The 13,742-nt window shown below is 46.9% G+C and overlaps 1 protein-coding gene across 2 annotated transcripts in view; it reads left to right on the top strand.

Moving 5' to 3' along the window:
• Nucleotides 1–1,968: 1,968 nt before the first annotated feature.
• Nucleotides 1,969–13,742, top strand: part of SERINC5 (serine incorporator 5) — a 63,257-nt gene continuing 51,483 nt past the window's right edge. Inside the window, exon 1 of one of the 2 annotated variants that reach the window (XM_075932344.2) lies at nucleotides 1,969–2,261. Coding sequence is in view for 1 of the 2 variants with exons in the window: in XM_006119154.5 (XP_006119216.1) it covers nucleotides 2,235–2,261 (27 nt within the window). In the remaining variant the exon portion in view is untranslated. The remainder of the gene's footprint in view (nucleotides 2,262–13,742) is intronic. The other variant, XM_006119154.5, reaches the window with a different exon arrangement.

Below are 13,742 nucleotides of genomic sequence, written 5' to 3'. Positions count from 1 at the left end.
TATTAGTAAACCAGAGACAAGGTGGGTGAGATTATATCTTTTATTGGATTAACTTCAATTACAGTCTCTGTCACATGGTGCTGAGCTCACATTACTCAGATCCAAGGATTGTGACACCAGTGATTTGAATGCAGTCACAACTTACATGCACTAGTTTAAATGAGATCCAAGATCCAGGCCTGCTGTGTTCATTGTGCAAGACAAGTGCACTGAAGTCTATGGATTTTGTTGAAGAATAGTCACTGTACATAATCAGCTAGTAGGAATGATGGTTTTAAGGTTTAGAAACTGGATTTGCATTCAGAAGATATTAATTCTATTTGGAATTCCACCACAGATTTTGAGTATGATTTTTGGACAAATCTCTTCAGGTTAGATTGTACCTGTGGGCACAGCCCTCTGTTAGGGGTACTGCAACTAAGGGAAATAAACTGTTTTAGGAGACACACTTCCTTCCTTGCTCTTGAGCTAAAGTAATCTGCCACATTTCCTGATTTATTGCAATTTCCATCACCCTATCCTTCTCTGGAGCTGCTGGCTAGAATATGGGGGACAGAGACAAATCTGCTTGTTTCTCATCCTCCAGAGTATCAGGCATATAGCTGCTGGTTACTCACTCAAGCCAGCAACAGCAATCTATCATTGCACAGCATGTACCCCTGTGTGGGGCTTGGTCATAATCTTCAATTGCACTAAACCTCAGTTTCTCCCATTTAAAAATAGGGATAGTAATACTCCTCTGCCTCATCCTACAGGGATGTGCATCAAAGAACTAATTAAAAACACAAAAATGTGTTGGCATCAGCCATTTGCTTGTTATAGCAAAGACTCTTGTTTATATGGCAGTGCAAAAGACGGTAAATAAAGTAAGCTGCTGTGGAGGTTCAGAGAGTCTTAGAAGGCAGCTGAAAGCAATAAGGGGTTGTTGGTGGTGTCTGTTGGTTGGGTTTTTTTTTCAGCAGCTGGGATAAAGCAGCTGACTCCACTTTTAGGGAAGATTTGTTGTGGGGAAAAATCCCTCCCAGTGGCCATGTGGTCTGCAGGTCTGTGTTTCATTTGGAATTTTACAAACTCACACCCAAGATTATTGACTATAAAACACTGCAAGGCAGGAACATACTGTACAAGTTATTTTCCTTAAATGGCCTGTAATGTTATTACCAGAAATAAATATAATTTCATTGGGCAGGAGGGGAGGGGTAACTGAGCATGTGTGTTTTTAACAATATCTAGGTAGCTGTTTTATCAGGGCTATAATCTGTGGGGGGCAACATGGCACAAAGATGGAATAGTGGGGTAGAAACAGAAGCCACACAGAAAGACCAGGGTGGTGTGGCTTAGTAGGGCCAGTACTTGCCCCAGCAAGGGGGAATAAGGGAGCACCTCCATCTCCATTCACTTCAGCAGACCACCCAACCTGCCTGGTCTGTGGGAGGGGGAGAAACAAAAAATCAGGGGAAGGGAGGACGTGACACCTTTGGGTGGACAAATGACAACAAATGTTAGGGGGGCACAAATATACTTAATCTCTGTGTGCACTAAAATGTCTAGTTACAGAGTTGTGAGAGGAACTGGTCTGCTGCTTTGGCCCATAGGGCTGCGCTCAGATCAGCATAACAAGGCCAACAGCGGTATAGGCACAGTGCTGTGCTTCTGCTACCTCGCCCGATGCAGCCTGCACAGATAAGGGACCAGACTCTGCTATTATGACCCATGCTCTTGTGTGTTACCCACACGCTCATTCTCCCCTGCGCCCCCAGACTCTTGGGTTCAATGCTGCATGGCCCGTGGCCAGCCCCATTACATGTCTCTTCCTCAGTTTCCCCCACTGGGGGATGACAGGCCCCCTCTCCCCTTCCCACGGCTGAGGGAGGGGGAGCCCTGTGATCGGAAACGCGGCGCCTCCGGAGCAACATTTACACCAGCTGGGGAAGGAGTCGGAGCGCCCGGCCCGGCGTGGCGAGCCGGGGACGCTCCTGCGGGGTGGGGCTCCTGACGCCAGCGGAAGCTCGGCACTAGGGGCTGGGCTAACCCAGGCCCATGGGCGTCCCCGCGTAAGTCCTCGAAGAGCAGGGCAGCGGCTTGTGTCCTGCCCGCCGAGCCCGGGCAACCCCGAGCCGGCCGCTGTCGCATGGGGCTGCTCGGCTGAGCGCGGCTGGAGCGAAGTGGGGCGGCGCCTTGCTCGCTGGCGCGGGGACTGGGAGCTGCTGGGAGCCCCGCCGCCCGGAGTAGCGATGTCTGCGCCTTGCTGCGCGGGCCAGGTGAGCGCCGGGGCGAGTCCGCTCCCCGTGCAGGGCAGCGCTCGGTGACCCAGCTCAGCGGGAGTTCGCGCCGCGCCCGCCCGCCGGCTAGAGCCCCCTAGGCCGGCCGGGACTGCGCTGGGCTGCCCCCTCCCCGGCAGCGGGCTGAGCGGGGCGAGGCAGGCCCGGGGGTGGCGGCGTGAGCAGGCCAATGGATTAAGGCCCCGACCAGCTGGGGCAGGGGGTGTCACTTTTTACTGTGCGGCTTTGCCGGGGGCTGCTGCTGTGAACCTCCTGCCAGTGCTGGGGGGCTGCGGACGGGGAGGCTGGGGCAGGCGCTGAGAGAGTCTCGCCCCGAGTAGCTGCATTGGTGCAGATCCGGGGGGCCCCGCGCTGGTGGGGCCCGGGCCCGTACAGGTGCCGCGCGATCTGCCTTGAGGCTCTGCCTGGCTGCAGAGAGCTGTTGATTGCTGTTGCACTGGCGCAGGTTTCCCTAGCGGGCACTTTGGAGGTTTGCAAGGCTGGGTGGCAGAACAGCTGTGCCTAGGTAGCCAAGGCAAGAGGGGAGGAGAGGTAGACATCGGCCAGAATCGGGTCTGTTACACACAGGTGTAAATCGGGAACAATACCTAGCTTGAGGGGGAATTGTTCTACAGTTATAGCAGCGTGACTGAAACCAGAAAATGGCCCACAGTTAAGTGAGGTGAACCAGTGAGCTCTTGAAAGAGGGTTACAATTCACACCCCTGCGTGATGTAGTTGCATTGACTCATTCTTGGTGAAGATAGTGCTGTGTTGACACTTTTTAGGAATGACTCAACATGAGTAGTGTCAGTGAGCACTAAAGCAGCGTAGCTGTACCTTTTAAAGCAGGGGTGGGGGACCTAAGGCCTGGGGGCCAGATGTGGTCTCCTGCTTGCCTGGATCCGGCCGCCAAGACTCTAGGCTCCTCCCCAGCAATTGGGAGCCTGTGCTGGTGCTCCAGTCCCATGGAACAGAAGTACAAAACATTTACTAGCTTGGGCCCCCCAGACTCTGGTGTATGAGAGGAATGTGGAAGATGTCTTTCTCCTTCTCAGTCAGGGATCATGTCAGTGAGGGGTGTGTATGTTTGGTTTATTTTGGGGCTGTTTTTTTGCTTCTCACTTGTGTGTGGCTCCTGACTAATTTTTCTCTGGGTCAATGGCCCCTGACCCAAAAAAGGTTCCCTATCTCTGTTTTTAAGTGTAGACCTGCCCAAATCGCACACCTGTGGTAAAAACACACTTTTGCTAGCAGTGAAAATAGAGGGCAGTTTTAACTGGACAATGAAGTAAACGGGGTCTGTGAAGTTGCTTGTGGGTGTGGGTGACTTTGCTCAAATGACAACAGAGGTTGGTCCAATAAAAGATACTAACTGCCTCACCAGCCTGGTATTGTTAGGGGGAGCACAAGCAATCAGCAGATGGGTGAGCAGAGGCTCTCCTTTAAGAAGCCCTAGTGGAGGAATCCACAATAAAATAGCCCCTTTGCGGAGTTTTGGATAGTCAGTATAGTGGAATGAGCTGTTTCTGAAACCCAGTTTGGAAACTATTTACTTCTCTCTAGAGCCAGACTGAGTGCTGAGACCAGTGCTTTATTGTCCAGGAGCTTTGGTAGATGCCAGCTTGCTGCAGCACTGTAGGGCAAGGTAGCAGTTCAGAGAGTCAATGGGGGGTGCTGCACTTAGTGCCTTGACATGTTTTTTTATAGAATGCACCTTTGTCTGATCACTCAGCATGCTTGAATTACAAATACACAGTCAGATGGTGTTAATCTGGCTTGCTAAGAAAATCTGATCACTCAGCATGCTTGAATTACAAATACACAGTCAGATGGTGTTAATCTGGCTTGCTAAGAAAATCCACATTTTAAAAAGCTGTTTAAAAGCTAAAATACTAATATCTATCTAGGTAATACGTGCATGTGAATGGACAGCCTCTCTAGTTTCATTGTGACTTTTATGCTATTAGGTAGGAGTATGCCAATTCTCTCCACCCCCCAAAACAGTCAGTTCTGTATTCAGAAAATGAAATGAGATAGCTGTGGAAAGTTTTCCTCCACATTGGAGACATAAAGAAAGTGATTACTGGCATCCCTGAGGAAATGCATTCAGTCTGAGCGGTTCTGTGGTTGTTCTGTTTACTTGCTATACAATACGAAGAAACAAACTGATTCTCAAGGGAAATGTCTTGTGGTATGTGTAATAATTTTTAAAATAACTTTTAGTACCTCTTTGATCATTTAGTAATATACAGAGCATAGTATGGTTGTAATGGCTTTTCCCTTTAATTCAAGATTTTAAATTGGATGTCTTCACTCCTTTTAGTGCAGTTGAACAATCTTGTGAGCTAACATACATTTATAACTTGTGAGCTAACATACGTTTCAGCATTTGTTCTCTGAAATTTCTGCTCCTCAATATGCATTTCTTCTGATAGGAAAAGTTTGACAGGCTATCTTGTTAAATGTCATATTAGCAGAGTTGTAAAATGCATACAGATGTACATTTTAATGGGGTTGGCTCTGCTTATAGAATACTGTGTAAAACTGTCACCATACACAGAGTTTTTAATAACTAAAAATGTGCCTTTTTCCAAGGGTGCACGTTATTGGTATCATTGCCAAACTTCAGGTGTCTAATTGTATTCCACCTTCCTAAACCTTTCAGTGTCATTTTAATCAGAAATAATAGCAGCTCCTTCTCTGTTGTGTGCAAAACATTTATACTGATGAAATGTTATAGCTTAGAATTTAAACACAAGAAGCTATAGGTAGGAGTATTGGGCTGGAAATTCAAAAATGGACTGGAGAGACGGAATATTAGAGCATATGCTTTCCTGAACTACAACTCCCATCCTCAGATTCTGAAGAGGAAAAAGGGGGGGGGGGAGAAGGGATACAAAGAGGAAACTGTGATATTAGTGCCAGTTAAATCAGAGTAGATGTGGTTCATCTCCTACAGTGGTGGGAAGGCCAGAGTACCTGAATAGGAAATTACCTATTGTAATGCAAGAACCACTCCCTGTTTGTTTAGACTTTGGTTCAGGGTGTCAAATTTGCACATGAATTCCAGCTCAACAGTTTCTCTCTCCAGCCTGTTTTTGGCTATGTCCTCACATGTTGGCAAAAAAATTGTTTGCAATTGCTGGGTCATATGGCGACTTGCACCTGTGTGACACAGTGCACTAAGTTGCACCTTCCTGCTTGGTGGGATAGTTAAGAACATTGGGTATTCCAAAAAAGCACAGCCTAGGCAAGCTAAAATCTGTCCCTCACCAAGTATTGAGCTCCCTCAGTTGATGAAAAGATTCATTCCAGGTTAGTGTAGACAGTGGTCACCAACCTGTAGATAGAGATCTACTGGTAGATCTTGGAGCCTCTGACAGGTGATCCTAACTTGTCTGGCCAGGAAGCTATCAAGCAATTGCCCCTCCACCCACTGTTGTTGCCGCTGCTGCCCTCCTGCTTGCTGTGTATGGTGTGGGAGTAAGAAGGGCGGGGGGGGGGGGTGCTGATGTCAGGGCGTCCCTCCTCCCCACTCTTCTGTACCCTATCTCCACACAGAGAAGGGGATGGAGGGAGGTTGGCAATGCAAATCTCTCTCTCTCTCTCATGCACTGCGTGTGTCTGTCATTCTCACAAACACACATTGTCCTTCGCTCTCATCTCCCAACTCAACACACACGTGGGGAGTTGTTACTACTTTTACTGCTTGCAACATGGGTTATATTTGGGTTGTGACTGGTCTGTGCATTTCATAAGTTTCATTTTTTTATGCTTTAATTTAATTCTTTGAGCAGTGAGTTCTCAAATCCTAACCTATCCTGGCTGGAGTAATTATCCTTGTGGTAATAGCTGCCTATGGGAGTGGCTGGCACGTCCCTGTAACCCCAGAGAGAGGCAGAGCAGGGGTGTTCCACATTGATCAAAAACAGGGAACCGTGGCCAGTACAAGCTGTGGGCTCAGTGCCTGTAGATGAAGGGCACCACATGGCACTATGGAGCCACTTCGGTACATGCCAGCTGCTTTCAGGAGTGGTGCAGGGCCAGGGCAGGAGTAAGCCTGCCTTAACTCCACTGCTCCACCACCCGCAAACTGTCTGTTAAGTGGTGCCCAGCCAGCGCCTGCTTCCTGAACCTCTGTCCCAACCCTGAACCTCCTCCTACACCCAAACTCTTGCTCCAGATGTGAGACCCCTTGAATCCCAACTCCTTCCCACAGCCTACACCTTGAAACCCCCTCCTGGACCCTGATCCTCCACCCTGGGCTAAGCCCAGAGTCCCTCCCACACTCTGAATCCTTTGGCCCAAGACCAAAGCCTGCACTCCAACCCCTACTCCATCCTGGTGAAAGTGAATGAGGAGGGGGAAGAAAGGGGCATGGAACGAGCAGAGTGAGGCCTCAGAGAAGGGGTGGAGCAGTGGCTGGGCCTCAGAAGGAAGGAAGGGGGCCAAGAGTATTTGGGTTTGAGGTTGATCTTGCATTGCACTTAAATTGAAAAAGTGATCTTGTGGTTTAAAAAGGTTGGAGACCTCTGGCGTAGGAGTTCCTGTCACCCAATCTTCTACCACTACAATAACATTGGGAAGGGAGAGTGTGCCTAGAGGAGGAATAGGCAACCCATTAAACCACAGAGAGCCGGAACAGCAGCAGAAAAAATTGTTGAGTTCCCCACCAGCCAGAGTTGTTGAGCGCAAAAAAAAAAAAGCTGCCCCTTTAAAAACCACGGGTTAGGCTTTTTTTGCCACATCAGGCTCCTGCCGGCCGACGCCATTTTGCTGCAGCAGACGGTTCCCCTGCCCCCGGTGAGCTCAGGGAGCCAGGGGCCCTTTGTAGGGGCGCATGGGGCGGCTTCGCGAGCTGCGGGGGAGGCTTCACAAGCCGCACTTTCAAGGGTGAAGAGACGGATGTGGCTCGCAAGCCGCAGGTTGGCCACCCCTGGCCTAGAGGGGGACACCATTCAGCACAAATGTATGCTTTTGCACACCGATCTCCTTGAACTAAGAACTGTCAGGAAAGCTGGTAGCTATGATCTTCCTTTAACCAAGGGCACATCTGTCAAGATCATGATAGACTATGTGGCCTGCTGCATCATCAAGGAGAGACAAGACTTCCTCTCCTTCCCCCATTTTGTGCTGATGCAGTAGTTATGGAATTGGTATGTAGTCAGTCACACCATCATCTCAGCATCTTACCTCCCAGCAGGACAATACTCCCTGCTGCAGGCCCTACTTCTTCCTTGCCTCTGCTTCACCCCTGCCTTTCTCCATGTGTCCAACAAGCCCTGCCCCTGTTCCACCCTTGCTGCTTTCCATCCCCTCACCCCCATTGTAGCCCTTCAATCCTGACTTTGGAATTCTTCATATTAGAGCTTGATTACTCAGTGGTTCTCAGTTAGAGACTTCCTGTTCTGTGAAAATACAATGGATACAGTCAAACAGCTGGAAAATCTTTACGCAAAATATTAATTTCAAAAACAGAAGAGATTTCACTATTGGTGTACCCAGTGACAGCTTTTTTGATTAATTTTTTTTCCTTATCTGCTGTCATTGACTACCTGTTGCAATTGAAAAAAATAAGGTCTCTCCAAAGTTCCATCTAAGTTCATTGATAGCTATTCTGACTTTTAAGTCCTCCAAGGTTTTCTCAGTGTTTCCTCACCTCATGACAGCCACATTTAACCTTTTCTGCAGATTAGAAAATCTACCCATGTATGGCATTTACCCTTTGTCTTTAATTGGCCCATGAAACCCCTCTTTTAGCCAATGGCTATCTGTTCTTTTTTTACCTGTCTGTGAAAATTGCTTTCTGGCTAGACCGTCCCTTTATAATATTCTTCAGGGAGAAAGTTTCATTCTGACTACAGCCAACACTCATCAGTCAGCTGCTTTTCGATATGGCATGATTTTACCTATTTTTAAATTTTTTTATAATTTATTATTAACCATAATGTGCCTTTTTATTCCCCAAAAATAAGCTTACCCTGCCGTCAGCATGTCTGTATAAAGGACACAGGCTGAAGGCATAGCACCTATCTATTTAAAAAGCACCTTTACCTCTCATGTCTCCCTATTGTCTTTTTCTTGGTTTTCTGTTTGCTTGTCTATGTTTCTATTAGAATATTGGCACCTACCCTTTTGAGCTAGGCTATAGAGACACATTCCTCATTATACTTGATATCTGTGATTTATTTCAAACACTTTGTGCCAGTCATGGGAAGCATTACTGGATTTAATGTCAAAGTACTTAGTTTTATTGTATAACTTGTTGGCCTTAGGAGAATTTATTCCCTATATCTGTCATAAAATCGTAGAAGATTAGGTTTGAAAGAGACCTCAGGAGGTCATCTAGTCACTTAAGTATATGGATTAATACTACTTTGTTTCAAGACCAAGCCATGCCAAACATCTTACTTGGTGATGCCTGTCTCAATAACTATATTCAGATTTCTCAGGGGGAAAAAAATTCTTGTGAATTATCACAGTCGCACAGTTCCAAACTCTTAACTGCTTTGCTCCAGTATTTCTCTAACTTCAAATTAAAATTAATAGCAGCAAAACATCTAGTATTAAGTTCATTGTGTGACACATTCTTGCTAAGTGATTATTGGAATCCTGCTTTGAAAGTATTTGTTTACAAAATATAATCTCTACAACTGATCTGAAACAGGAAATGTCCAAACTTGTTTAAAATGAACACACTAGAACCCTCATTCTTGTAATTAATTTTAAACATGAATGAAGTCTAATTTAAAAAAAAAGTCATCTTTTTGTTTTTTAAATTTTTGTTAGCTCTTTTAGTAGATTCCCTCTTCCTCTCTGGAATGTAATGAAGGATATAGTTTATACTAAACCTCCACAATAGTGTATTGCTTTTGATTATATAAAAACATCTGTTTAAATTCACAGGAAACAGGATTTTATGTTTGTCTTTTCTTCTGTAGTTTGTCTCATGAGAGTAAAGTTGAGCTTACATTTAAGGAAAGCAGATGTTTATGGAAAATCTTGATTAACATTGCAATGTTTTTCCTTTGTTAAATGAATGAAAATTAAATGTTAAATACTTTTATACAACAATATTATGTAGTGTTGAAGTAGTTGTTGAGAATATAATAGAATATCTTGTAAAAAAAAAATTGAATTCTATGTAATTATTGATATTTAATCAGGTCTATCTGTCAAATTATATAAACTGCTTCCTCAGTCTATACCACTGCATTTAGCAATTGTATCTTGTGATAAAGTTCAATAAAATCCACCCTTAACGAAATATTAAATTTTTAGATACTCAGTTCTAATTCATTTTAACTACAAGTTTTTGTGGTTCGTTTTTTAAAATCTAATTATCTTTTGGACTGTCTTCTGGCTTTTTCAATTCCCCCCTGCCTACCCACGATGTGTGGATGACAGTTGACAAAGTGTTTGCACAAAAATGCAGGTCCTGGTTTTTCTGGATCTCAACTCTCTCCCTTCAGCTTTTGGCTTCCTTGGCTCCCAATTCCAGCAGCAAGCAGATGCAGCCCTCCAGTTCTTCCAGCTCCAAGTGTATAGTTGGCTCCAGTAGCTTGCCCCCTGTAGCCAGCTTGCAGAGGTTTTCCTTGGGCCCTTCTCCGTTAATTCTTCCATTTGGCATTGAGGTGACAAGGGGAATGAGGCTGCTGCTGCCAATCTCAGGAAAGAGGGTTGTTCTGAGCTAGCTCCATATCATGGTCTGTTGGAGCCCACAGGGTGGGAGAGGAGGATGGGTACTTCTATACAGCAGGGCAAAAGTCGAATTAAGGCACTCAACTTCAGCTTTGTCAGTTGCGTAGCTGAAGTCAGAATAGCTTAAATCAGCTTTTGGTGCCATCTACACAGCAGGAATTCGAAGGCATTCACCTTCCCTTACTCCTTGTGAAATGAGGGTTACGGGAGTTGGGGTAAAGTCCTCCATCTTGACATTATTTCGAAATAATGGTTTGCTGCGGAGATGCGCATTTTGTTATTTTGAAATAACATCAGTTATTCTGAATAACACTAGACGTACCCTGAGGTGCCCTGGCAATGCAAAGCTAACTGACATAGGAGCTTTCTGCAAGTGTAGAGTGCCCACTAGCTTCTAAAGGGGAGAACCTTCAGGCAGGATTCCTGTGCTGCCTGTGTTAGGTTTCTGTGGCGTTCCAAAGTGGCAGCGCTGTGTGGAGCCCGGGGTCTGCTGGGGTGTCCTCTTTGAAATGCTGTGGTGGTGTTTCAAAGGGGCAGCACTGTCCTATTGGCTAATTGAATAGTCGATGCAAAAATGTATCGACTATTCGATTAGTGAATTACATGCTACTTAACATCCTTTATTCAGTGCACTCCCATTCATATAATGGTTTAGGGCAGCCATCCTGGGCCCCACTTTTTGGGGTTCTCAGTGGCAGATGCTCAACAATCCTATGACAGGACGGACCCCATATTGATCTGGGGCCAGGGTGTTGCTCTTTTTGCCACCAGGGGCCCGACCCAGCTGCAGCTCCGCACCAGGCCTTCCAGTAATTCCTCAGGAAGGGAGGAGGCTTTGGGAAGGGGATGCAGTGGAGGTGGGAGGGGGCAGGAAAAGGCAGGGTGAGGATTTAGACTGCTTTATTGTTGAATCTCTGTCTATACTTTTTCCCCAACCCTGTTCTAAAGTGGCTTCTTAGTGACATTCCAGTTTGGAACACCCAGAATGTCTTCGGTTCAGAGTAAGTAGTGCATAGACAAGTAGAATTAAAAGTAGAGATGTTAAATCCTGGTTAATTAGTTAACCGATTAAGTACAGGCAGTCCCCGGGTTACGTACAAGATAGGGACTGTAGGTTTGTTCTTAAGTTGAATCTGTATGTAAGTCGGAACTGGCGTCCAGATTCAGCCGCTGCTGAAACTGACCGCCAGTTCTGACTTACATACAGATTCAACTTAAGAACCCCAAGCTTCCCCAAGTCAGCTGCTGCTGAAACTGATCAGCGGCTGATTCCAGGAAGCCTGGGGCAGAGCAACTCTGCCTCGGGCTTCCTGTAGTCAGCGCTGGTCAGTTTCAGCAGCGGCTGACTTGGGGACACCTGGGGCAGAGCAGCTGGGGTGCTGCTGGGTTGCTCCAGTAGCGCCGCTCCTCGGTGCTACTGGACCAACCCAGCAGCACCCCAGCTGCTCTGCCCCAGGCGTCCTGATTCAGCCACTGCTGAAACTGACCAGCAGCGGCTGAATCAGGACCTGGGGCAGGGCAGCTGGGGTGCTGCCGGGTTGGTCCAGTAGTGCCCAGAGCTGCGCTGCAGGACCAATCGGCAGCGCCCCAGCTGCTCTGTCCCAAGGTCCAAAACGAAAGCCTGGTCTGCTGGGGGGGGGGGGGGCACACTAGCTGCGCGCCCCCCCCCGGCAGACCAGGGACACGGGGAGCAGAGCCGCAGCGGCAGCGGGGTGCCGCGCCTCTGAGGCTTTGCTCTGGCAAAGCCTCAGAGGCGCGGGACCCCGCCGCGGCTGCGGCTTCAGTCCCGGTGCCTGTGGTCTGCTGGGGACGGTCTCCAGCAGACCAGGGGCACCGGAGCAGCTTACGAACGGGGCTTTCTCGCCCCGGAGCTCGCAGGTAGCAATCCGCCACCTCGACCTCCGGGGCGAGAAAGCCCTGTTCGTAAGTGCGGATCCGACATAAGTCGGATCCGCGTAAGTCGGGGACTGCCTGTATTAGGTTTGCATTTGTGTTTAACCATTAGGCTACGTCTAGACTGGCACGATTTTCCGCAAATGCTTTTAACGGAAAAATTTGCGGAAAAGAGTGTCTAGATTGGCACAGATGCTTTTCCGCCAAAGCACTTTTTGCGGAAAAGCGGCCGTGCCAATCTAGACGTGGTTTTGCGCAAGAAAGCCCCAATCGCCATTTTCACGATTGGGGCTTTTTTGCGTAAAACAATACTGCGTTGTCTACACTGGCCCTCTTGCGCAAAAGCATTTGCACAAGAGGGCTTTTGCCTGAACAGGATCAGCACAGTATTTCCACAAGAACATGAGATCGTCAGTGTTCTTGAGGAAATTCAAGTGGCCAGTGTGGACAGCTGACAAGTTTTTTCCACAAAAGCCAGTCTAAACGCAGCCCTAGTGTTTAACCGGCTAACTGACTACCGTGGGATTCTGGTCTGGGGACCATTTCAGCTCAGCTGGAGCAGTCCCCAATCCACGGAGCTCCCATCCCAGCCCTGTGCTGGGTCTGGGGCTGATTCTGCTGGCTCCCAGCCCCCAAATGGGTGGCTGGGGCTGCTGCTGCCTCCTGGCTTCCAGCCCTTGCTGGAGCAGCCCCTGCCTGTGGCGGGCCCAGGCTTCCCATGGGCAGATGCTGCTCTGGACACTGGATCAGCCCCTGTCCATGGCGGCCCTCATGGGTTACTGGTTACCAGGACCAGTAAGTATAACTCGTTTAGGAAGGCCATGAAACCCTTTGACAGGATCAGAAGCTGGAGAAAATCCTACCTTTACCAGCTTAGGTGAGTCTCAGTAACAAAGATGCTCTCTCATTGCGAGGGTCTCTCATGTGCTGGGTACTACTGCATGGTGTATTAGCACAGTGAAAGTATTATGAATGATTGGATGAAATACTATAGTAGTAGAAGCTTTTTATAAATTTCAGGACTCCTTGGAAACAGGCTTTTAATATGGCAATTAACCATTATGATTTGAAGACCACCACACTTTCTTATTTTCAGGTTAATTTTACATCTGAAGAATTAATAGCATTTTTGTTTGGTTCAAATACCACATTTCTGTAACCTATTTTGACAGGTTAATGATGGCTTGTGTAGTAATTCTGTGTGGTAATAATTTACACTTTCAGAACACAGTACAAATGTTGACGCCTGCTTTCACCACCCTGGGACGTTAGATAAATGCCCTCATTTTATAGATGGAGAGACCAAAATGAGGATTTAGCCATAGCATTTAGGACAGTCACTGCAAGGCATATTTTTTAAAATATCATCATTATGATTTGCCTAAGGCAGCACAATGAATCAGTTTTGATGCTGAGATTAATACTACTCTTACTTGAAAAGGTATACATGCATTTATAAGGGTTTTCTGGCGAGATATTGAAAGTTTTTTGGCTACATGTATGTTCTCTAGTCCTTCACAGACAGCTAGCACAGAAGACCCTGAGCAAATCGGCCAATGACCACAAGATCCATTAAGGCAGTGTTTCCCAATTTTATTTGGCGACGGAACCCTTTTAAACTCAAAAGAATTTTGCGGAATCCCTAATAACAGTCATATATAATATATTCGTATTAGGGATCCACGCTCCCTAAGAGTGAGTACGGGGTTTTACGGTGATATATAACAGGCGATTGCATCACTGATTGACTGTATACGCAGCGCTGAGTAGTGACATCATTGTCCCCACTCTGTGGCTAAGCTGGCATTACACAGGGACACTTATTGTGGCAAACAAATGAAAATTGTTTTCAACAAAATTCATAAATGCTTAAATATTTTTTTAA

Source organism: Pelodiscus sinensis, chromosome 6 (assembly GCF_052426305.1).
Source record: "Pelodiscus sinensis isolate ZL-2025 chromosome 6, ASM5242630v1, whole genome shotgun sequence".
Taxonomy (NCBI): Eukaryota; Metazoa; Chordata; order Testudines; family Trionychidae; genus Pelodiscus; species Pelodiscus sinensis.
Note: the sequence above shows the minus strand (reverse complement) of the source record. Positions and strands in the feature narration are given on the sequence as shown.